Raw genomic sequence first — 23,502 nt, 5'->3', positions numbered from 1 at the left:
AATGCCAAGAATGCAAGAAAGTACTATATAGTTACTAGGATAGTAATTATGAAGAACACAGTCAAAGACAAGCCAAATGGAAAGACCTATAAGGCTAGTTCTAGGAGGGTCCTGGGCATGGAGCTTCCAGGGCCCTCCCTGTGGAACTGGAAGATATAAACTTCTTGGCAAGAGGATATGTTCATCAACAGGGAAGCTCACCCGAGAAGCCTTAGTGTGCTGAGATTTTATTGTGGTTTCATGACACAGGCATGGTTGTTTAAATCATTGATCATTGACCATACCGTTTTTTGGGTTTGTCTACTTTCCATTATTGTAACAAATCTTTGAGATAAACCGCCTTATTAAGAAATAAGATTTATTTTGGCTCCTCATTTTCTAGATTTCTCATCATCTCCATGGTTGGTTGGCACCATTGCTTTTGGGCTTGTGGGGAGATGTAATGTTTTTGGCAGCGGTGCATAGAGGAGGAAGTTCTGCTCTCATGGTTATCAGGAAGCAAAAAGACATTGAAGGGTCCAGAGCCTAATATCCTTTCCAAGGCACATCCCCCAGTGACCTAACTTCCTCCCACGAGGCCCCACCTCTTAAACATACCAGCAGATACTGGCAACTAACACTTTAACAGACAAATTGAACTCAATCTCCAGTCCGCCTCTCCTCCCTAGAAGTTGAAAGACAGGAGGTTGAGCTGATATCACTTGGCTCAAATCCTAACCTTTTAATCACATTTTGATATTCTGGTATGACTAGCCCTATCTTAACACACCATGAATTCTATATGATTATAGTGTCCACTAGGGACCAACTAGATACTCTAGTTCCTTGGGAAGTTCTAAGAATTAGAACTGTCTCCCAGGAAACAGGAACAAAGACCAGACAAATACATTATTCTGCAATAATCCTCAAGAATATTAGTTCATCAGTATTAGTTAAGTGATTGCCTTGCATGAATCAGCACCACATAAGCAGAAAAAGCCAGAAGTGGTGCTGTTGCTCAAGTGGTAGAGAGCTAGCCTTGAGCTGAAGAGCTGAGTGACAGTGCCCAGGCCCAGAGTTCAGTCCCCACAACTGACAAAAAAAAAAAAGCCAAGTAAGAATGAGAGATCTTGAGCTAAAACCTCAAAGCCGACAAAAAAGAGACAGAGACACAGAAACAGACAGAAAGAGGACAAAGGGGGAACATATGGGGGAAAGAGGGAAGGAGAAAGAATGAAGAAAGGCAGAAGGGAGAAAGATGAAGGGAAGGAAGAAAGGAAAGAGGGAGGGACAGGAAAAGGGAAGAAGCAAAAGAACAAAGATGACAGGAAGAAGGAAAGATTAAAATAGAAAAGGCAATATGAAAAGAAATGATAGATTAAAAGATGCCAGCTCTTGGGCTGGGGGCCCTGTGGACCATCTGAAAGAGCAAAGCCAAATATAGCTTCATCTCTCATTGTTATTTAAAAACCTGGAAGTTAGTAAATATCAGAAGACTGTCACTGTCACCTATTTATCCTGAACAAAATAAATGCCGGACTTACTTGCCAGTCAATAGGGCTCTCCACCTAGCCAAAATTAAAATTTAAAAAAAAAATCCAGCTACCCCTTTGTACAACTAAAGGTGATTTTGAAAAAATAAAGAAAGGAAGAAAAAGAAAAAGAAATCCACTTGACACCCAATAGGAAGCTACACAATGGCAGGCAGAGCCATGTATCAGGCCTGGGCAGATCTGTAAGACTGAGAAAACAACATATGACATGTGCCTGCTGTCATGCAATCCCACGGGCCAAAGAAAGACTGAGAAGTTTTTTAAGAAACACATTGCCATCTGGAAAGATGTCCAAGACATGAATGTATGAGAAACTGGTGTCTTCTGGGAAATAAGGAGGTGCTAGCTGCTGACAGAAGCTGAGGACAGCATGGATTCATGCCTGCCAGCTTGTGGGGGTCAAGACAAGATGCGAAGATAGCCATGGTGCAGGGCATTTGCTTAGAAGATTATTTCACAAGCGTTTGCAAACACTTGTGAAATAATCTTACAGTCATGGCTCCCTGTGCATTCCATGAGAAGAGTGTCATTCTGGCTCACACCTCTAATCCTAGCTACTCAGGGGGCTGAGATCTGAGGAGCCTAGTTCAAAGTCAGCCTAGACAGACAAATCTGAGAGACTCTTATCTTCAATTAATCAGCACAAAGATGAAAGTGGAGGCATGAAAATGCTACCCAGACTTCCTGAGTTTAAGCCCTCCTTCCAGCACACAAAATAAAAGAAAAAAATTAAGTTTAAAGCAACCCATTCCTTGAGTTAGGATTGGGCACTGTCCTTGAGCTTTTTGGCTCAAGGCAATTGTTCTACCACTTGAACTACAGCTCCACTTGCAACTTTTGGTGACTAATTGGAGATGAGTCACATGAACTTTCTTACCTGGTCTGGCTTTCAACCTTGATCCTCAAATCTCAGCCTCCTGAGTAGCTAGGATTACAGGCGTGAGCCACTGGCGCCCAGCAGAAGAATAGGGGTTTTTACATGGCAAACCAGATAAGACCTACTTGACTATGAGCTATATAGTTTCACAGAACATTACATTCAGTTCTTTCCAATAGTTTACATGGAAATATTGAGTTCCATGACAGAGATGGCTTCCTAATTTCCTTGCTACTTTAGACAAAGCACTAAACAATGTTATCTCTTATCCTAGTCTCTTAAAGAAATTGTGCTGTATGGGTTGCAGCTGTGGCTGCGGTTCAAGTGGTAGCTAACCTGCCTAGTAAGTGGAGGCTCTGAGTTGAAGCCACAGTCCCATCCCCCTCCCAAAGAACAACCATAGTCCCACCCCCACCCCCCCTGCTAGAAAACAAGTTAGATTGGAATTGTCAAATCCATATGTTTGATGGAATCTTAGTTCTGCTCTCTGGGTTTTCTTAAAAAATTGTTTATTGAAATTAAGTCATTACATACATTTCACAATATTGTAGGAAAGTGATACTTAGCCAAAGTCATTCAACACATTTGAATCTTCACAATTGTCATTATCACAGTCTATAAAGCTTGTGAACTCTATAAACTTTGACAATACAATGATTTCTTCCAAATTGGGTGATATGTACATTATTTTCCTTTTGCTTAAGGTTCCCTCTTTCTCTCTCATTCCTTCCCTCCCATCGCTGCCCTTGAGTTGCTTAGTTCACTTGCATCAAGGTCCAATGTAGTCTATGTTTTTTGTTTGGTTGGATTGGATTTTTGAACTCAGGCCTTAGAGCTCACAAGGCAGGTGCTTTATGACTTGAGCCAAGTCCCTAGCCCTTGGTTTTACTGCTTTTGTTTTGCTTATGCTGGGCTTTAACTCAATGTCTCACACACTTGACTTCCTTGCGTGGTTGGTGCTCTACCAGTTGAGCCACATCTCCAGCTTGCCTTTTTGCTGGTTAATGAGAGATGGACTCTCTCAGACTGTTCTTCCTATGCTGTCTCGAATAACTATCATCCAGATCTCAGCCTCCTAAGTAGTTAAGATTAACAGGGATAAGCCAGCAGCACCCAACTTTGTCTGGTATTTTTAAGAAAAATATGTGCAAGAAAATTTCTTCTTACTCTGACCTTCTGAATTTCTATGAACACTTAATGCACGCTAGGTTTCCATTTGAAGTTGAAAGTAGTGATAGCTCAGGTCTGGCTTTTCTAGGAAACAACATCAAAGCAGTCACTTGCGGGCGCGGAGTTTATAGGTCGTCGGCATAGCTTTGGCAGAAGCTAGTGCCACATTTCACCCATTGCCTCCCAGCCTCACACAGAGCTTAGTATCTTGTCAGGCAAGAAGCCATCTAATGTCATATGTAATGAATGTGAGTTGTTTTTTGGTGTTTTTTGGGGTTTTTTAAATTTCCAGATGGAAAATTCTAACCAGAATGTGATATTCAGTCTGAGATCCTGAGAATCTGGCAGGCGCTGCCCCCTGAAAGGCCAAGAGAACCATCAGTCTTCTAAAAAGGGCCCCCTGCCAGGTGCAGAGGGTTCATGCCTACAAGCTTAGCTACTTAGGAGGCTGAGATCTGAGGATCCTGATTCAAAGTCAATCAAACAAGAAAGCCTGTGAGACTCTTATCTTCAATTACCTACGAGAAAAGACAGAAGTGGAGCTGTGGCTCAAGTGGTAGAGCACTAACATTGAACAAAGAAGCTCAATGAAGCTCAGCCCTGAGTTCAAGCCCCAGGAATGGCACAAAAAAATTTTAAAAAACTTAGGAGCTGGGAAGGTGGCTCAGTGGTAGAGCACTTGCCTTGCATGCATGAGGCCCTGGGTTCTATTCCTCAGCACCACATAAGCAGAAAAAGCCGGAAGAGGCACTGTGGCTCAAATGGTAGCGTGCTAGCCTTGAGCTGAAGAGCTGAGGGACAGCGCCCCAAGCCCAGAGTTCAAGACCTACAACTGATAAAACAAAAACAAAAAAACTTAAAGGCCTGTATGCCTTGACCAGCAAAGCTGATAATACTCAGGGCTTCGTGATATTTGGTTAGCATGCTATCATTGAGCCATATCTCTAGCCAAGTTTTTCACTGATTATTTTTAGGACAAGGTCTTGTTTCCTCCCTTTAGCCATGCATCAGTTTGCCCACATTGAGCTTGGTACACACTTTTATATCCAGCTTCCCTCTAGAGTTCACTAACTCTCCTGCTGAGCTGACCTGGCACCATGATCTTCCCTTCTCAGCCACTCATGTAGCTTGACATGACAGGTGCACATCACCCATATAGCTATGGGTTGAAAAGGGAGGGTTCCCAACTTTTCTAACCAAGCTAGCCTTGAACCATGATCCTCCCATTCATAGCTGCTTAAGTATCTAGGATTACAGGCATAAACCTAGGACAGAGAGCAATTTCAAGTGCCCTATAAGGACCTGCCATAGGAGTTATAAAGACAAGAGGACTTGAAATCAAACCAACCCTCAACTCAGAGATCTACAATGAGAAAGGGAAAAAAAAAGGCCTGAGCTTAGATGGGGATGTCCAATCAACTCCCTGATGCAGTACCAACACATATTTCACTTCTGGCTTTTGGGTGGTTAATTGGAGATAAGTGTCATGAATTCCTCACCAGGCTGGATTTGAACCTTAATCCTTAGTTCTCAGTCTCCTGAGTAATTAGGAGTATTAAGGAGATAGGGATCTAGTTGCAGCCACAAGCCCATCTGGAATGTCCCCCGCTATGGTTGGGATCTGGAATGTTCCTTCAAAGGCCCATATGCTAAAGGCTTAGTCACCAACCTGTAGTGCTATTGGGAAGAGGTAGATCATTTAAGGGGTGGAGCCTAATGGAAGGAAGTTAGGCCACGGGGGGGGGGGGCTGTCCTTAAAGGGGATATTGAACCTGGTCCCTCTTTTCTTTCTCACTTTGCCTGCCAGCTGTTAGGAGGTGAACAGATTTTCTCCTCCAACAGCTGAGCTGTACTGTGCTGCCTGCCTCAAGCTCAAGCAAGCATGGACTAAAACCTCTGAAATTATGAGCTAAAATAACATTTTCGACTTTTGTCACAGTAATGGAAAGTTGACTGATCCAATCCCTTTTCCCTTCCTTATACCTGTCACTCAACACTCCTGCTGACTTTGAGCACCTGACACGCCCTACAACGCTTTGTAGGAATCTGAGGATACAGAGCCTAGATGGTTGGGAAAATTCAAGGGCAAAATTTTGTGTGTGTGTCAGTTGAGGATCTTAAAATCAGGGCCTGGGAGTTGTCTTTTAAAAAAAAGTTTTTTTATTGTAAAGATATTGTACAGAGGGGTTACATTTACATGAGTAAGGTAATGAGTACATTTCCTATCAAGCATTGTTACCCCCTCTTTTGTTTTTCCCCTTCTATCCCTTTCCCTCCCACCTCCCCAACTCCTCCCCCCACCCCCATGCAAGTTGTAACCAGACACTATGTTAAAAATGAACAAAATGAACTTTATAACTAAGAGCTGTCTTGAACATTTTTGCTCAAGGCTAATGCCTCTACCACTTTGAGCCACCGCTCCAATTCTGGTTTTTGAGTGGTTAATTGGAGATGAGAGTCTCAAGGACTTTCCTGCCCAGGCTGGCTTTGAACCACGATCCTCAGATTTTCACCTCTGGAGTAACTAGGATTTCAGGTGTGAGCCACTGGCACCCAATAAGACCACTTTTTGTTTTTGTTTTTATATCCTTAGGTTCACAGTTGATACCTGAAGACTGAAGTTTTGTATACAATGAAAACAGCATATGAGTTCAAATCTACTCTGAACACTGCCTTAATTTGGCCTGCCCTGGCACCTGGCAGCTCCCCACACTCTCAGGGGCCATCTGTGTCAAATACATGGTATTTGAGGGCACAGTATCAGATAAGGTTGCGTTGGGACTGAGACCAATTTAAGAAGTGGTTATTAGCCAGGGACAGGTCTCATACCTGTAATCCTAGCACCTCAGGTGGCTGAGATCTGAGGATTGTGGTTGTAAGCCCACTGGGGTAGGAAAGTCCATAAGATACATCTTTAATTAGCAACCAAAAACAAAATAAAAAACAAAAATGGAGCTGTGGAATAAGTGGTGGGGTGCGAGCCCTGAGGTCAAGCCCCAGGACCAGTCCCCAAAATTAAAAATGAAAAAATGATTATTCAATTCCAGGATCCCACAGCCTACTAGAAGCAAAGCAAATCTCACCCCAGGTTTAGGAACTGAGGACAATCAAAAAGACAATACTTTTCCAGAACCCAGATCTTGCTCATTGGTTGCTCAAAATAGCAGATATTGCTCACTCAAGTGAATTCTTTTCTACCTCTGTGGACCACATAGTCTTCCAGAGTAAATGCACGATTTTGCCCCACGGTGCTGAGCTACCTGGTCACCTGAATTTAATTACAGTTGTGTATCATGGCCACACTTCTGATGGCTTGTGCAATAGATTCCATTCCAAAGGACTGTCATTGGTTTTTTTTTATCTGCCAAATCCCCAACCAAATCAGCCACTACCTTCCATATCTTCCACAAAGTTAGTCTTTTCTCCCTACCAGTTTTCTAATCATATATAGCCTTTTAGTGAATGACTAGTATATCTTGAAATAATACACATGCATATCTTTTAATAATACACATCATTTGTTTCTGCTTCTACACAAGCAGACTTCATTGTTTTACAACCTCACCCCATTAAGGAATTGATATCTACCCTGTACCTACTAAGCAAGTTCTTTGTTGAAGAATATTCCAGTCCCAACCTACAAAGATTTAATTTTGCTTTATTATCTTTAAGTAATTGTACAAAGGGATTTCAATTCAACAAAACAGTGTATAAGTCCAGTGCACCTTGATCAATGTTATCCCTTCCATGGTTCGCTTGAAGTTGTAGTTTTTGTAAATATCTTCCATATCTTGAAGTTATAATTTTTGTAACTGTCTTTTTTTAGGTAAAAACAATCATGGACACTCACCTTTCTGAAAATTAATATAACTATAAATTTAATAATAATATAATCAATATACTGATTAACATATTAACCAATGTATTCATATAACATATGATATATACAATACATATTTTATATTGTATTAATATAATAGATGCATTAATTATTATATTATAATTATATTAACACATGTGTCAATTATATATTATTATATAAAATATTTTATTCTATATTATATAATTAATATACTTATTAATTATAAATTAATATATTAATATAATTAATTATATATTATATATAATTATATTATATAATTATATAAAATATATTAATATAATATTATATAATTAATGCATTAGACAATTGATATAGTTATTAATTATAAATTAATAAATATATAGTATATAATATAGTATATGTTTATACTAAAATAATATATTAATTGATAATTAAAATAATATAACTAAAGTAGGCATAGTTACTCTAGAAATTAAATCTCATAATTTTCTCTCTCTCTCTCTCTCTCTCTCTCTCTCTCTCTCTCTCTCTCTCTCTCTCTTTTTGTCAGTTGTGGGTCTTGAACTCTGGGTCTGGGTGCTGTCTCTTAGCTCTTCAGCTCAAGGTGAGCACTCTACCACTTGAGCCACAGCACCACTTCTGGTTTTCTGGTGGTTTATTGGAGACAAGAGTCTCACAGACCTTCCTGCCCGGGCTGGCTTTAAACCATGATCCTCAGATCTCAGCCTCCTGAGTAGCCAAAATTACAGGCATGAACCACCAGTGCCCAGAGTTATTTTTCTTTTCTTTTCTTTTCTTTTTTTTTTGCAAGTCCTAGGGCTTGAAATCTGAGCCTGGGCACTGTCCCTGAGCTTCTTTGGCTCAAGGATAACCTCTACCACTTGTGCCATAGCACCACTTCCGGCTTTTTGTGGATAGTTTGTTGGAGATAAGAGCCTCATGGACTTTCTTGCCTGGGCTGGTTTCAAACCATGAACCTCAGATCTCAGCCCCCTGTGTAACTAGAATTATAGGCATGAGCCACGGATGCCCGGCCCATTAATTCTCATTTTATTTTATTTTATTTTTTTTGGGGGGGGTCCGGTCATGAGGCCTGAACTCTGGGTCTGGGCACTGTCCCTCAGCTCTTCAGCTCAAGGCTAGCGCTCTACCACTTGAGCCACAGTACCACTTCCGGATTTTTTCTTTTTGTTTATGTGGTGCTGGGGAATCAAACCAAGGACCTCGAGCATGCAAGGCAAGTGCTTTACCACTGAGCCACCTTCCCAGCCCTAATTCTCATTTTATAGGGTAGGAAACTATGGCTCACTGAAGTTAAGGAATTGACTCTCAGAGTTGGCATCTAACTCAAAACTCAAACCTAAATTCTCTTTGGTCCCAAACTTGATATTATTGTTTAAACTTAATTTGTTCCCAGAGGTTCTTGTACTAGATAATGTAGCTGCATTGAGTGGAATCTTTAAGAGACTAAATTTAGTGTAATTAAGCTGTGGGTCATCACCCTTGGAAGAGATTGAAGCAAGTCTCATGAGACTAGATCATTTCCCACAAGAATGTGTTGTTATAAGCAAGCCTGGCACATCTCCTAAATCCATCTTCTGTTCAACCTTTGCACATACTTCTGCCATAGCATGCCATTTGCCATGAAGTCCCCACAAGAGCCAAGCAGATACTAGCAGCCCATGCTTGTATATCTCCAGAACTGTGAGCTAAATAGACTTTTCTTTTTTTATAGCATGCTAGACCTTAAGTATTTTGTTATTGCAGCATACCACAGACTAATAAACTTGGGTTCTTTTTCTAAAATTATATCTTACTATTTCAAAGCATCTTTGAGCTTTAGTTTCCTCACTGGTCATTGAAGAAAGGGCAGATTGAGCCAGCTTATCTCCAAGTGCCTTCTATATTCAGTAATTCTAGAAAAAGGGGAGGAGAAAAGAGAAGAGGCAAGAGGAAGGGAAGGGGCAAAATAGAGGGAGTAGAAATTTTGTGAGCTTTCTCTTCTCCTGGGATTAGTGGCTCTCCTGGGATTAGTTACCATTAGTTATCACTTTGAAAGCTTTTCCTCCTCATGTTCTGCAGGCAAATTTTTTTCTTGGTTTTTCACTGTAAGCCTCTGTGGTGTGAACAAGCCCATTTTAAGGGAGGTATACTCAAAACAACCTATATAAAGTTCAACTCTTGTTTGTTTGCTTGTTTTTCAAATACGAAATGGCATAACCTCATTATTCCTGAACGGGAGTGGACATATACTATGAATTTGAACCTCTTTGATACAAGGAGTACACATCTACAATCAGAAACAACAAAGACCACACAAATAAATAAATAATTTGGCCAGGGGCTGCCAGTCACAGCATCCTGGCGGGCCCTACCCGGGACTGAAGACAGAAATATCCTAAGTGCAGGGCTCCAGAGCAGGGCTGGAGTAACACACACACTTTTCAAAAGGCAGCTGCCCACATCAGTCAGTTTTTCACTTGTTTACTAAGTGTAAGTAGAAACATGGGTCTCCCCTTGGTCTCTTCCAGACACACATTCATCACACACATCACACACAGAGGCACAATCATACACACTCATCACACAGACATAGACACATCACACGTCACACATGTAAATGCATTATACATAGACAAATCGCACACACCTCATGACTCACATACATGCACACATCACACACGTGTATATCATACACAGACAAATCATATATCACACACATTTCTCCCATCACACACATGCACATGCTATTTACATATATCAAACACATCCTATACATCACACACAGGCAATATATGCATACATCACACTCCTACATGGCACACACACACACATGCACACACACCCCATATGCCACATCACATGCTTGCAATCCATCACACACATTATTCACACACATCACACACAAAGACATCATACACAAATCATACACATACCACACATGTTGCACCTCCATCAGACATGACAGACATATACACATCATACATGCACACACATCATACACCTACCACATACCCACCACACACATCACACATAGACACATCACTCCACATACACGGCACACACATCATGCATACATGTCACATGCATCACACATTGGTATAATTTCTTTAAAAAATTGACCAGATTAGAAATAAAATTGATCCTGGAGAAATGAAAGGAGGAACAACATTTATTGACTGGATTCACCACCTCAGTCCAAACAGCAGCAATGTCCTTCATTTGAAGATGTGGAGGGAGATGCAGGTGTACCCTCAATCCCAGCTTCTTACATTCGTTAGAGACCAGCAACACAGCAACATGCCTGTGGCACATCTGCACAACGGGGAATTATCCCAACAAATGTACAAAATACCCAAAATAAAATATTTACAAGTTTAAAAATATAAACATTGATTCCTTTATCCCATTAAACCATTGGCATGGAGAAATAAGACCCTATTGCTATTTAGAATCTTATCTTTTAATGCAAAATAAGGTTTGAAAGAGACAATTTTGATGTTCATTTGGGGACAGAGGTGGGGCTTAGCATTTTATTAGAAAAATAATATCTATAAACCTACTAACAATTCTTCTCCTGTGCACAAAAATAATACAGCCAAAAGCTGGTCCACAAATGACAGGCCTGACTTTCGGGGAGGGGCGGGAAGGGGGGTATCTGAGGCTGGAAGTGTGGCCGAAGTGGTAGAGTACCACGCAATGAGTGAATCATCACATACAGCATTTGGAATCCTGGTCTCCAACAAAAGAAAGAAAGAAAGAGGAAGGAAGGAGAGAGGGAGAGAGGACCAAAGAGAAACAAGAAAAAGTCCTAATTATAGATATGGAGCCTTTCATTTGAATTTATCACTTGTGTGTGTGTGTGTGCGTGTGTGTGTGTGTGTGTGTGTGTGTGTGCATGTGTGTGTGTGTGTGTGTGTGTGTGTGTGTGTGTGTGTGTGTGTGTGTGCCGGTCCTGGGGCTTAAACTCAGGGCCTGGGCACAGTCCCTGAGCTTTTTTGCTCAAGGCTAGCCCTCTACTACTTGAGCCACAGCTCCATTCCAGCTTTTATTGGAGATATGAGTCATCTACCCAGGCCAGCTTAGAACTATGATCCTCAGATCTCAGCCTCCTGAGTAGCTAAGATTATAGGCATGACCCACCAGTGCCTGGCTCTTTATCGCTATTTTTTTTTTTAAATAACCTGCAATTGTTTCCATGACACTGATGAAGCTCATCTAAATTACTTGGCTGTACCAAAGTTGACAGGTGATGGGTGACAGGTAAAATGTTGGAACTGTGATGTCAAATCCTTTCTCTCCGATATTGATAAACCTTCCACTATGAATCAGCTCCTCCATCTTCTGCTAAATTTATCCCCAAAATTATGTGAGTGTTACAAAGTTCTTAGTCTCTCTACTTTATTTAAAAATAAAAGTACAGGGGAGGTAAACAGTTGTCAGAAAATCGAGAAAGAAGATCAATTAATTCTGCCTGACTACTTGTGGCTACTTCGTGATGTCTTAACAAGTTTTTGGTGTGTGCATACATTCCATGCTTTGTACTATTCAACCTGGTTTGTCTTTTTTTTAAAGGTATTTCTGCTGGAGTTGGTTAAACAAGCAAGTTCTGAAAATGTCTGCCAAAGTTTAGAGGGCTTCAAATAACCAGGAACCTGGGCTCTGTGATATTAAAAATGTGTTTTCTCACAGGGAGCAGAAAGCTCCTCAATTATTGAATAATTTCCAAATACCCCAGTTTATAACTCACCATAAAATAAGTAGGTATTTTATCTGGAAGTGTGGCATAGTGGTAGAGTTCTGGCCTACCAAGCACAATGATCCTTAGTTCCAATCCCAGTATTGCCAAAAAGGAAAGAAAGAAACCAATTACTGAGTTCTGGCCTTGAATTTCATTGCAGTAAGCTTTAATATTTTTAAAAGTGTCCAAATGTGTTATGTTCGTACACCATAAAATAATCTTATTAGTTGTAATAGCAATATAATTTCCAACTTAATTTTCCTAACTGCTAAAAGAGGTGTCAATAAAATCACATAGGAAAAAAAAAAAGCCAGGAGTATAACCTGCTGAGTTCAGTCTGAAATTGCATTGCTGACGATTTTGTAATAATAAAGCACTCATCAGAATCTGTAAGGATACTAGCTTTTGTAACTGGTAAATATAACCCTCAATTTTGACTGACCTAGGTAAGAAAAACATCTGCTTATTAAGTCTCTGAGATCATGCTTTTTAGACTTGTAGTTAATTTCGGTAATTTAGATGATTTGAAGGCTATGAACCAATTTTTTAAATTGAGTTTAGCTAGACACCAGTGACTCAGGTATGTAATCCTGCTCAGGAGGCTGAAATCTGAGGATCAAGACTCAAAAGCAGCCCCAGCAGGAATATCTGTGAAACTCTTATCTATAATAAACCACCAAAGAACCAGAAGTGGTGCTGTGGCTCAAGTGGTAGAGTGCTAGACTTGAGCAAAAAAGCTCAGGGACAGCACCCAAGCCCTGAGTTCAAACCCCACCACCAACAACAACATAAAATAAAATAAGCCTGACTTATGGAATCAGAGAGAATGGCAGTTATCAGGAACTGAGCTGTACATCATAAAATTTCTGCTATACCAACATGAATAACAGATATCTGTTCAACAGTGTATGTACAGAGAATAATAGCATTTTTTAAATTGAGAGTATAGATTCCATATTAGATATTCTTACTACAATTCAAAAAATAATTTGAAAATGCACACACGATACCCAGAACACACCTAGTCTAGACTTGAGGCAGGAAAAGAAAGGAATTGCATTTGGAATGATGGAAATCCAGTCTGGGAAGAAATAGTGCAGGGCACCATTGGTTCATGCCTGTAATCCTAGCTACTCAAAGAGCTGAGATCTGAGGATCTGATTCAAAGCCAGCCCAGGCAGGAAAGTCGGTAAGACACTTATCTCCAATTAATCACCAGAAAACCAGAAGTGGTGCTAAGGCTCAGCTAGCCTTAAGCAAAAGAGCTCAGGGACAGCACCTAGGTCCTAAATTCAGTCCCCAAGACTGACACAAACAAACAAAAGCAGAAGAGGTTTCTGTCTCTTCCCCATTGATCCCTGATGAAGAAGGATCCTGGGAAAGAAAGGAAGGCAAGTGTTAACTTGTCCTTGTGAGCACCATATATCTCTGATATCAGCTACGTAGTCTTGAGGAAGCTTTCCCAGTTAAAAGTATTAGGGATTTCAGCAATGCTTAGCTCTTGGGTGACCCACAGGACACTAGATAATTTGTAGTCCCATCCCAAAGACCAGAGAAAGAGAGTGAAGAAGAGATAGAAGGATAAAGACAGAGGAGACAATGATGGAAGAAAATTACAAATGAGCAACAACAAAAAGAAATGAATTAAAAGATGTCATAGTAGCAGGGCACAAGTGGCTCATGCTTGTCTTGTCCTCCTAGCTATTCAGGAGGCCGACATCTGAGGATTGTGATTTAAAGCCAGCCTGGTCAGGAAAGTCCAAAAAGTTGGAGGTGGAGGCGTGACTTATGTAGTAGAGCACCAATGTTGAGGGAAAAGATGTTATGCTAGAAAAGACAGAGCCTCCCTGCCAGGGATGTTAAAAAAATAAATATTTGTACAGCTACTAGCAGTTCCTGATACACAAATGTTAACCATTACTGTAATTACTAGGACTTTTAGAAAGAAAAGGACTTTTAGAAACAGAAGCATTATCACAAGTATTTAAAAAACAATTCAGTCACAACATAGCTGCCACATGAGCCCCAAGCTGAAAGGAGTTTTTTTTTTAATTTTTAACTATTAGATATAGCACATTGAATTGGGCAAATGTTTTACCTAAATGCTGCTCTGTTTCAGCTGGGTAGAGGGGCTTGACATTACTCCCCCTCCCTTGCTTCCTCTCTCTCTCTCTCTCTCTCTCTCTCTCTCTCTCTCTCTCTCTCTCTCTCTCCTTCCCTCCCTCCCCCCTCCCCCCTTCTCCCTCTCTTTCCCTCTCAGTTGTAAAAGGAACTGCTTTCCCTCAATCTTGAAGCTGGTGTTCTGAATCACCCCTAGAAATCACGTTCTGCAGAGAATGATCATGTTTCTTTTATCTGGCTCCTTTAAGCCATCCTCACTGTGGAAAGGCTTCTCAGGAGCAACACATACAGACAACTATCAGAAAGTCTTCAGATAGCTAAACATGGCTGGCTCACAACTGTAATCCTAGCTACTCAGGAGGCTGAGATCTCAGGATTGTGGTTAGAAGCCAGGCCAGGCAGGAAAGTCTACAAGTCTCTTTTCTCCAATTAACCACTCCCCACCAAAAAAAACAAAAAAACAACAACAAAAAAAAAACCAGATGTGGAGCTGTGGCTCAAGTAGTAGAGAGCTAGCATTAATGGGGGTGGGGAGAGCTAAAGGATAACCCTCCACACCCCAAGTGCAGATCCCCAGGCTGGCACAAAAATTCAATCTAAAAAAAAAAGTTCAAAGGAATCCTGTTAGAGTCTACTTTGATAACTGGGTCAGTGAAGGAAGGTCTATTTGCATACTCATTTAAATGCAAATACTTGAGAACTATTGAGACTGAATAAAACTTTTCAATGGGGCAAGTTATCACATTATTATATACTTATTGTATACTTGTATTTAAGTGGGCAGAACATTTTTTGTGGAAAATGTATGGAAAGAATGTTCTTCAGTTTCTATCTGGCTTCCTTGTTAGTGGGTAAAATAATAAAAATTTCTTCTATTATTTAAAATAGTAGGGAAGTTAATGTGATCAGAGTGTAATGTTTACATATATGAAAGATTTCATTGAAATACCTCACATTGTCGAATTAATGTGTGCTAATAAAAGCAAAAGGTATGGCAAGAAGAAAGTAAAAATGCCTGATGTAGAAAGACAAAAAAGATTTTTTTAAATGTTATAGTGAATAAAATTTCTCTCACTGGGTACTAATGAAAGAATAAATGCATTAACCACTTCTGCACTAAAGTAGAATGTTTTGAGTCACATTATGTCATAGATATTAAAGTCAGGCTTTCCTGTCAGCTATTAAACTGACAGAATTCCACCCAGCATTTGACTTAGCTTTTCCTCTCCCTAATTTTGTCAATTAAAAAAAAAAAGACACTAAGCCACTGAGTATCTTAGAGTCATACACAATGAGAAAATATTATTTTCTCTTATCTAATCTTTCCCTTAAAAACCCAGATAAACAATCCTCACAAGGTTTTTAGAGTATGCATTAGATAAAAACCACGGGTGACTCATACATGCAATCCTAGCTACTCAGGAGGCCAAGATCTAAGGATTCAGGTTCAAAGCCAGGAAGGAAAGTTCATAAACTCTGATCTCCAATTAACAACCAAAAAACTAGAAGTGGAGTTGTGGCTCAAGTGGTAGAGCACCAGTGTTGAGCACAAAAGCTCAGAGACCCTAAGCCCTGAGTTAAAACCCCAGAATTGACATTAAAAAAAAATGTAAATGTAGAAAATTCTAATCAACTATTCACAAACACAAAGAACAGCAAGTAGCTCTTGGCATAAGAAAGCAAATCCAATCCCTTCTATTTTGGGAAAAAGTAGGCCACACACCAATTCTGCCATTGAGAGACTTTCCATAAGGCCAGAAGGCCATTTAATTTATTTCCACAATCATTCATTTCACTGGTTGGGGTGCAAGTTTTAGAGATATACGCAATATAAAACAAGCCACAAAAACCATGGGAAAAAGAATTTTAAAAAGAAAGCACTTAAGTCCTTTATAATGACTTAACTGATGGGGAATTAAGGTAAAGTTTGCTAACATTTGCCTTGCAAAGAGAAGATGGTACAGTGGCATGAATATAGAAATTAGTCCATTTCTTTGGGTATGTCAAAAGGAACAGCTTTTACTATGACAGTATTCTTTTCCATGTACTCTTGATTATACAAGCAAACAAAAGACCAATTAAAGCTCAGCCATGGAGTTCTACACACACACACACACACACACACACACACACACACACACACACACACACATGTTCCTTGCAGGAAAATACATAAGCATTAAAGAGTCTTTGCTAAAATTGCTAGAAATAAAATACATCTTCTGTTTCATTTGCTAGGGGAAAATGTATTTTGAGTCTAAATAGTAGTACTGATGGAATATCAAATTCAAAAGCTCTCTCAAGGACAGAAACAGCTTCCAGAATATTTATAAATTGAAATAATTCTACATGTCTTTAATCTATTAATGTGTATTCAGTTGGGTGTCAACGTGCTTGTGAGCTGCTAGGGTAAATTCTTGATAAAGGGTTCAGAAAGCTTAAGGCTATGTCTACATGTAGAACCTCTTCTATAGATCTAAGGGAATTAAATATTACAACACTGCTTCGAAATAACATGAAGGATCTGAGACAATGTAATGACAACAAGCAATATAGGCATTTCGTAAACCTCTGTTTCCTTTTCTAACTGGATTGCATTTTAAAATTAGCAACATTATTTAAGCTACTAGCTTAAGCCTGCTTTTCTCTGATGTCTATTTATTTATTTCCTTTGCATTATTAAGATAAGCTTCAGTATATTTAATTTGGGATAGGGGGGAAAAGCCTCTAAAAACAAAATAGAAAAGCAACACAGGAGGCTGAGATCTGAGGATGGTGGTTTAAAGCCAGCCCAGGCAGGAAAGTCTGTGAGACTCTTATCATCGATTAAACTCACACACACACACACACACACACAGAGAGAGAGAGAGAGAGAGAGAGAGAGAGAGAGAGAGAGAGAGAGAGAGAGAGAGAGAGAGAGAGAGAGAGAAATTAAGCTGTGACTCAAATGGTAAAGCATTAGTCTTGAATGGAAAAAGCTAAGAACAGAACCCAAGCCCTGAGTTCAAACCCCAGTACACACACACACACACACACACACACACACACACACACACACACACACACACACACACAAGCAGCTCATTACTAGCAATCTTTCTGGGAAATGAGAGTTATAGAAATATTGGAGTCATCTTTACATGTATAGTGAATAATCTTTCTGATATGATGACTCAGTCCCAGTAGGAAGCACTGGCCTTTGAAGAATACACTGAAGTGCGAGGCAAAGAGGATATAATTTAAGCATTAGACATTAATAGCATTCTAGGAACTGTTTCACTTTACCATTCAAGCTGCTGAGGCATGTTAACAATCATATATATATATATATATATGAAAAAAATCTCGGTAGGATGGGTTTAGGATAATAAAACAAAAGTCAAATGACATTAAAAAGAATGTATTTTTCTATTGTTTTTCATCCTGTGGTCCTTATTCTGGCTCGCCCAACAGTGCATTTTGAATAGTTGAATTCAAAATTTTATAAACAAAATGTAAAAAACAATCTCTGCCAACCAATGTTTAGGGTTTGGGGGTTGGGGACAAACAGACTCTTAACTAAGACAAAGCCAAACCATTTCTCTAGGGTATTAACACAACATGTATATATTTTCTTGCTTTTTTGAGAACCAGACGATCCAATCAACCCAAACCAGCAGTGCTCCAGGTTCTATTACATAAAAGGACTTCCATGGTTTGTGGGGAGTCATCATAATGTAGCTATATGACCACATTTAAATTTTAGGTTATCGACAAGAGTATAAAAACCTTAACAGTGGGAGAAACTGTAAAATAGGTATTATCCACACACAAGAAAGTGGCAGCTTAGAAAGGTGAAAAAAAATACTGTACCTAATGGCATTTAGTTGAAATCTTTTCCCTGATTTTGATTTTTTTATTGAGGGAGGGTCTGTAGGGAGGGGCAGTTAGGGAGCGTTCTGAAAACAAAACACAGAAATCTACTCTGGGAACCTTTTATTTCTCCCCCAAATTATCTAAACCAACCAAACCAAAAGCTTGCCTTTATTTTCCTTGTAGCAGATCTTTACCTATTTGCATATCTAACCATTGGAAGTAGCAAAGTTTTCTGCCAATCAATAATTCCCTCTTCTTATGGGCTATGTACTACCTGGCTTTTTCTGCTTTCCAAATGTTTGTCACACAGTGATACAGCAAAGAGTCCTTTTTTGTGGTTGTTGTTTTTGTTTTTCCTGGAAAGAGAGGGAGGGAGGGAGGGAGAAAGGGAGGTAGGGAGAAATGGAGAGAGAGAAGAAAGGGAGGAAAGCAAGAGTGAGGGAAGGAGGGAAGGACTAATCCTCTGGTCTGCAATGATTACTCCCTCTGGCTCTAGCACTCATATTCTGGCATGACTTTTACTTAGATTTGGTTGCCTTAGTTTTTGTATTTTGTTGTTGTTGTTGTTTGTTTGTTTTTTTTAACAAGGGAAAGTAAAGGTGACTTCTGAGTGTTCCGCCATGTTGAAGGGGGGAGGAGGAGGAAGGAAAGCAAAAGGTTTTTAAAAAGAAGGAGGGGTGGGGTGGGGTGGGGAAAGTGCTTGAAAAGATTTCCCAGGGACTTATCTTGGATGGAGGATCATTGTAGCATCCCTCTTTCCAACGTTATCTCCCGCCCCAGTTTCCAGCCTGCCAAAGACCACCTGGGTCCCAGGCTGGGAAACAAGAGTAGTCCTATCTGAATTTCTTTAGAGAGAGCAAAGCATCCTTCCGTAGTTTCCAGGAACGAATTGCACACTCTCTGACACGTGGAACCTTTCATCTCCCTCTCGGAGCTCTCACAACTTTTTGGCACTGTCATGGCACGCAGCTGCCCGCACGGTGGTCCCAGCCAAGCCGCGGTTGCTCACCCTCCGGACCAGCACTTTAGAGACTGGGATTTTTGTTCTGGGCAGGTCGCTCCTGGATGGTGGTTGGGGTCCAACAGGCTGGCTGGATGGGAGGTTGGTGAGATGTTTGACGCTAATGGGGATCTTGGAGTCTTTCAGCAAACTGCCTGGTGTTCGCAATGGACAGGTGATGGTGCCTGGCACCACAGGCTTTAACCGGGACAAACAGGTGTTCTCCTCGCTGGCAGGAGGGGCGGCTGGGCTACCGTTGGGCTCCGTGTAGAGGTCATACAGGGCGTCCCCGCTGTCACTGTCCCGGGGCACACACGCCTTTTTGCTGCCGTTCACTCGGTCTTCCTCTGGACCAGGAGTGGTGGAGTCACAGTAGCCCTCATCACTGTTGGGGACCCCTTCTTGCGGCTCCTTCTCGGGGTGTCTGGGGTCCTCCTTGGCCTGGGGATCCATGGGAATCCGGTTGAGTCTCCTGCGCTTGACGGAGGACGCGTCCTTGGCGGCTTCCGCGCGCCTGGCATCTTTGGCTGTCTCTGGCACGATCGCCTTGGCTTCCTGGGCCATGGCTCCCTTCGCCACTCGGTCTTGGGGCCTGGCTTCTGGTGGGTCCTCCGTCTGGGAAAGCATGTCCCAGAATTCCTGCAGGTAAGTGTCACCCGCCCCGTCGGGGCTGGCCATCTCTTCTCCTCCTCCTTGGTAAGCAATCACGGTGGGGTTCTTTTTAGAGAGCAGGGCGGCTGCGGCGGCGGCGGCGTGGTGGCCTGACCCCGGCATGTGCTTGTCACAGCTGGAATCGGCCTCTTCTTCTTGATCTGCAATAATATCTCCACAGCCTGTAAGAGAGTCAAAGCTTTTCAGTGAAGTCACGTCAGAAAACATCAAACAAATACGATCGGCCGATGGGTCAGAGGGTGGGTCAACAGAGTAAGACAGGTCAGGGATGGCAGATGCCCGGCCACTGCCACACTCCGAGTCGACAGGGGGGACAGGCTTTATCAGAACATCACCTGTGCTGGGAGCCTCCTGAGCCGAGCCGACCTCATCCGCTCCGGGATCGGGGGGTGTCCAGGACTTCTCGGTGCGCGGGTGATGAGGATGGGGGTACCCCGTGGAGTCCTCCGCCCGGGGGTGCGTGTCGTGCGGACCCCGGGGGCTCTGGGCCTCGCGGCCCAGGCCGCGATCGGTGCTGGTGACGGTGGGGGTGGGCACCTCCTCTCCCCCTCCGCGCTCACCTGCGGGGTCTGGCGGGGTCTCCCGGCCGGTGGGGCTCTCGGGCTGGCCGGAGGCCCGGGCCGTTTCTTCCTTGACGCACTCGAGGCTGGCGGTGAGCGAGCCGGGGAGGAGGAGGCCGCCGGGGCTCGGGGCGCACGCCGCGGCCGCCGCCTCCTTCTCTCCATCCTTGCCGCCGCCGCCGCGCCTGTCCCTCTTGTGCCAACGCATACTGCTAAAAATCCCTCGCAGCCCCTTCTTTTGTTTGCCCGCAGCCTTGCCCGCGTCCGAGGGCTCGCCTCCCCGGCCGCTGTCCGGCCTGCCGCCGCCGTTCTTTTTCAAAAGGGAAAAGAAGCTGTGCGACTTGGCCACGGCGCTGTGGTGGTGGTTGGCCGGGGAGCTCCCGCCGCGCCCCTCGGGGGCTTTGGGGGCCCCCAGGCCGGCCCGGCCCCGGCCCGCCGCCCCATCCTCGCGGGCCGCCTCCTCCTCCTTCCGGCCGCTCTCCAGCACCGACACCGCCTCGGCTAAGCCGTCGTGCGTCCGGCTCTTCACCATCCCCGCCGGGCCCGAGCTTTTCCCATCCCCTTTGTGTTTGACCCCAAAAATGCTAGGCAGGGTGCTCCCCGTCTTCCTCTTCTTGAATAATTTGAAAGCTGCTTTGTTGATCTTCCCCGAGGGCTGCTCCGGAGCTGGCGTTTCCGAGGTACAATCGCAAGGTAAGTCCATGTCTGCCACCGTGAGACGACCCCGATCCCACCCCCGGCTTCCTCCGCCGCCGCCGCCGCTTTCTGCAGACCCCCGTGGACGCGCGCGCTCACTGTCAGCCGCCGCCGCCGCCGCCGCCGCCGCTCCCGCCCGTCTCCATGGCAACCGAGGGATTGGGGAGGAGGGCGGGCGGAGGGAGGGGCGGATAAGCAGCTTTCGTCAGCCCTGGGCTCCAGCCAGGCCACTGTCATCCGGATTCTAAATCAACCTGAGCCTCCCTGGCTGCTGCTGCTGCTGCTGCTGCTGCTGCTGCTGCTGCTGCTGCTGCTGCTGCTGCTGCAAGAAAACATACAGCAAAGACCAGCTCCCTCTCCACGCCTTCCTGCAAAAGGGCTTATATAATACCCTAACCCTCCCCGCCCAGCCCAGCCCAGCCCAGCCCAGCCGAGCTCACTTGGCTTTGACTCTACCTAGCAGGTGGGTGATGAGAGCCAACAACACAGCCTCTCCAGCTGACTGAAGACATTGAAATCGTAATTATGGCATTCAGAGTCCATCTACACTCACCCCAGGTCCTCTGACTCCTCCTCTAGATCGGCTCTTCCTGGGAGCCTCATCATGGATCTCTCTCTCTCTCTCTCTCTCTCTCTCTCTCTCTCTCTCTCTCTCTCTCTCTCTCTCTCTCTCTCCCTCCCTCCCTCCCTCCCTCCCTCCCTCCCTCTTTCCCTTCCTCCCTCCCTCCCTCTCTTTCCCTCCCTCCCTCCCTCCCTCCCTCCCTCTTTCCCTTCCTCCCTCCCTCCCTCTCTTTCCCTCCTTCCCTCCCTCTCTCCCTCTCTCTCTCTCTCTCTCTCTCTCTCACACACACACACACACACCACCACCACCACCACCACCACCACCACCACCACCACCACCACCACCATCACCACCACCACCACCACCAAAGCAAGTTAGGTAGCTCAATGCCCCCCCCCCAAAAAAACACATAAATATTCCTGAGCTGGGTGTCTGTGGCTCACTTGACATCTGAAGATTGAGGTTGAAAGCTAGCCTGGGGTGGGGGGGGGAGTCCACAAGACTTGTGGACTTCCCCCAAGACTCTTATCTCTAACTAGCAAAGTCATGGAAATGAATACATGGTTCAAGTGGTAGAGTGCCAGGCTTGAGTTAAAAAAAAAAAGCCAAGCAAAAGGCCCTGCATTCAAGGCCCAGTACTGCCATACACACACACACACACACACACACACACACACACACACACACACACACACACACAAATTTCCCATGTGTTAATCTTCATGCATCCTGGTGTCTTTCCCTTCACAAGCCTAGCAGGAATGAAGTGTACATTTACATCTTTCTGGACCAGGGCTCAATATGATCTTCAAATCAGTGTTGCATCCGTAATATTAGGGCTGTCATGTCTGCTACAAAAGCACTAGCCACCAGCCAGGCACCAACTTGCATCTCAGCAAAGAAAGCTCAACCAGCAGTTGCCTGGTCCTTCGAGGACATTGATGGCTTTCTTTCCCCAGACTCCAAGTGACAGAAGGCACAGCCCAGCTCACATTTGGTCACAACAGACTGAGCTGGCATTGACGGAGCTTGGAAACTGCACAGGTGGGCCTGGCGATCTGACTGGGGTTCTGCTCTCTCCTTTTCCTTTTAGTGAGATATTGCTTTATTCCTGATCGTTGCTAGTACCTCCCAAGTCTGACTTGTAGCTCAATTCCCTCTGTAGGGCAGGAAAAGCTGACATGGATCCTTGAGTGTCTAGGCACCCTTTAACAGCCCTGACCCAGGTGGGCTGGAGAAAAGGAAAAGCCCACCCAGGGAGCAGGCCCGTCAGGGTCTTTTCTGTGTTCTGACTTTGAAGGCAACCATTAACATTGTCATCTTGACATTTGCTTTCATGATCCCTGCTGAGGGCTTATAAGCAGAGAAAAGAAATCTGAAGAAGCACACACATCATTAATATATGTTGTGTATTATTCAACACTCGTGTTAAATACTATTCAATTATATATAGTACTTACACATAAACACAAATATCAGTCTCTTTCCTACTCATCGTAGGCTTTCTTTCCTTTCTTATTTCTCTTCCTTTCTCTTTCTCTTTTTCCTTCCTTTCACTTTCTCCCTTCCTTTCTTTTCCTTCCTTTCTTCCTTTACCTTTCTTTTTTCTCTTTCTCTTCTCTCTGTCTCTGTCTCTGTCTGTGTGTGTCTCTTTCGCCTTCGTGGTAATGGAGCTTGAACTCAGGACCTGGGCTCTGTCTCTGAGCTTTTTCACGCAAGTCCAACACTCTACCACTTGAGCCTTACCTCCAGTTCTGTCTTCTCATTGGTTAAATGGAAATAAGAGTCTCTTAGATTTATCTGCTGACCTCACATCATGATCCTCAGATCTTAGTCTCCTGAGTACCTGGAATTACAGGCATAAACCATTGG

At 43.2% G+C, this 23,502-nt stretch overlaps 1 protein-coding gene across 1 annotated transcript; it reads right to left on the bottom strand.

Moving 5' to 3' along the window:
• Positions 1–14,409: 14,409 nt before the first annotated feature.
• Amer2 (APC membrane recruitment protein 2) lies at positions 14,410–21,977 on the bottom strand. The gene is made up of 4 exons (XM_070003321.1): positions 21,930–21,977; positions 21,323–21,390; positions 20,148–21,208; positions 14,410–19,973 (listed from the first exon to the last, which is right to left on the bottom strand). The coding sequence occupies exons 1-4, from the start codon at positions 21,975–21,977 to the stop codon at positions 19,078–19,080; spliced, it is 2,073 nt and encodes a 690-aa protein (XP_069859422.1). The 3' UTR covers positions 14,410–19,077.
• Between the last annotated feature and the right edge of the window lie 1,525 nt (positions 21,978–23,502).

The sequence above is a fragment of the Dipodomys merriami genome, unplaced genomic scaffold (assembly GCF_024711535.1).
Source record: "Dipodomys merriami isolate MVZ:Mamm:240054 unplaced genomic scaffold, mDipMer1.0.p SCAF_6, whole genome shotgun sequence".
Taxonomy (NCBI): Eukaryota; Metazoa; Chordata; class Mammalia; order Rodentia; family Heteromyidae; genus Dipodomys; species Dipodomys merriami.
Note: the sequence above shows the minus strand (reverse complement) of the source record. Positions and strands in the feature narration are given on the sequence as shown.

Bases quoted from the DNA above. Each gene is read 5' to 3' on its own strand.
- Amer2 (XM_070003321.1), bottom strand. From the start codon at position 21,977: ATGGTGGTGGTGGTGGTGGTGGTGGTGGTGGTGGTGGTGGTGGTGGTG. The intron at 21,391-21,929 runs GTGTGTGTGTGT...GTTTTCTTGCAG, and splicing joins TGGTGGTGGTGGTGGTGGTG to CAGCAGCAGCAGCAGCAGCA. The intron at 19,974-20,147 runs GTGATGTTCTGA...ACTCTCTTACAG, and splicing joins TCAGGAGGCTCCCAGCACAG to GCTGTGGAGATATTATTGCA.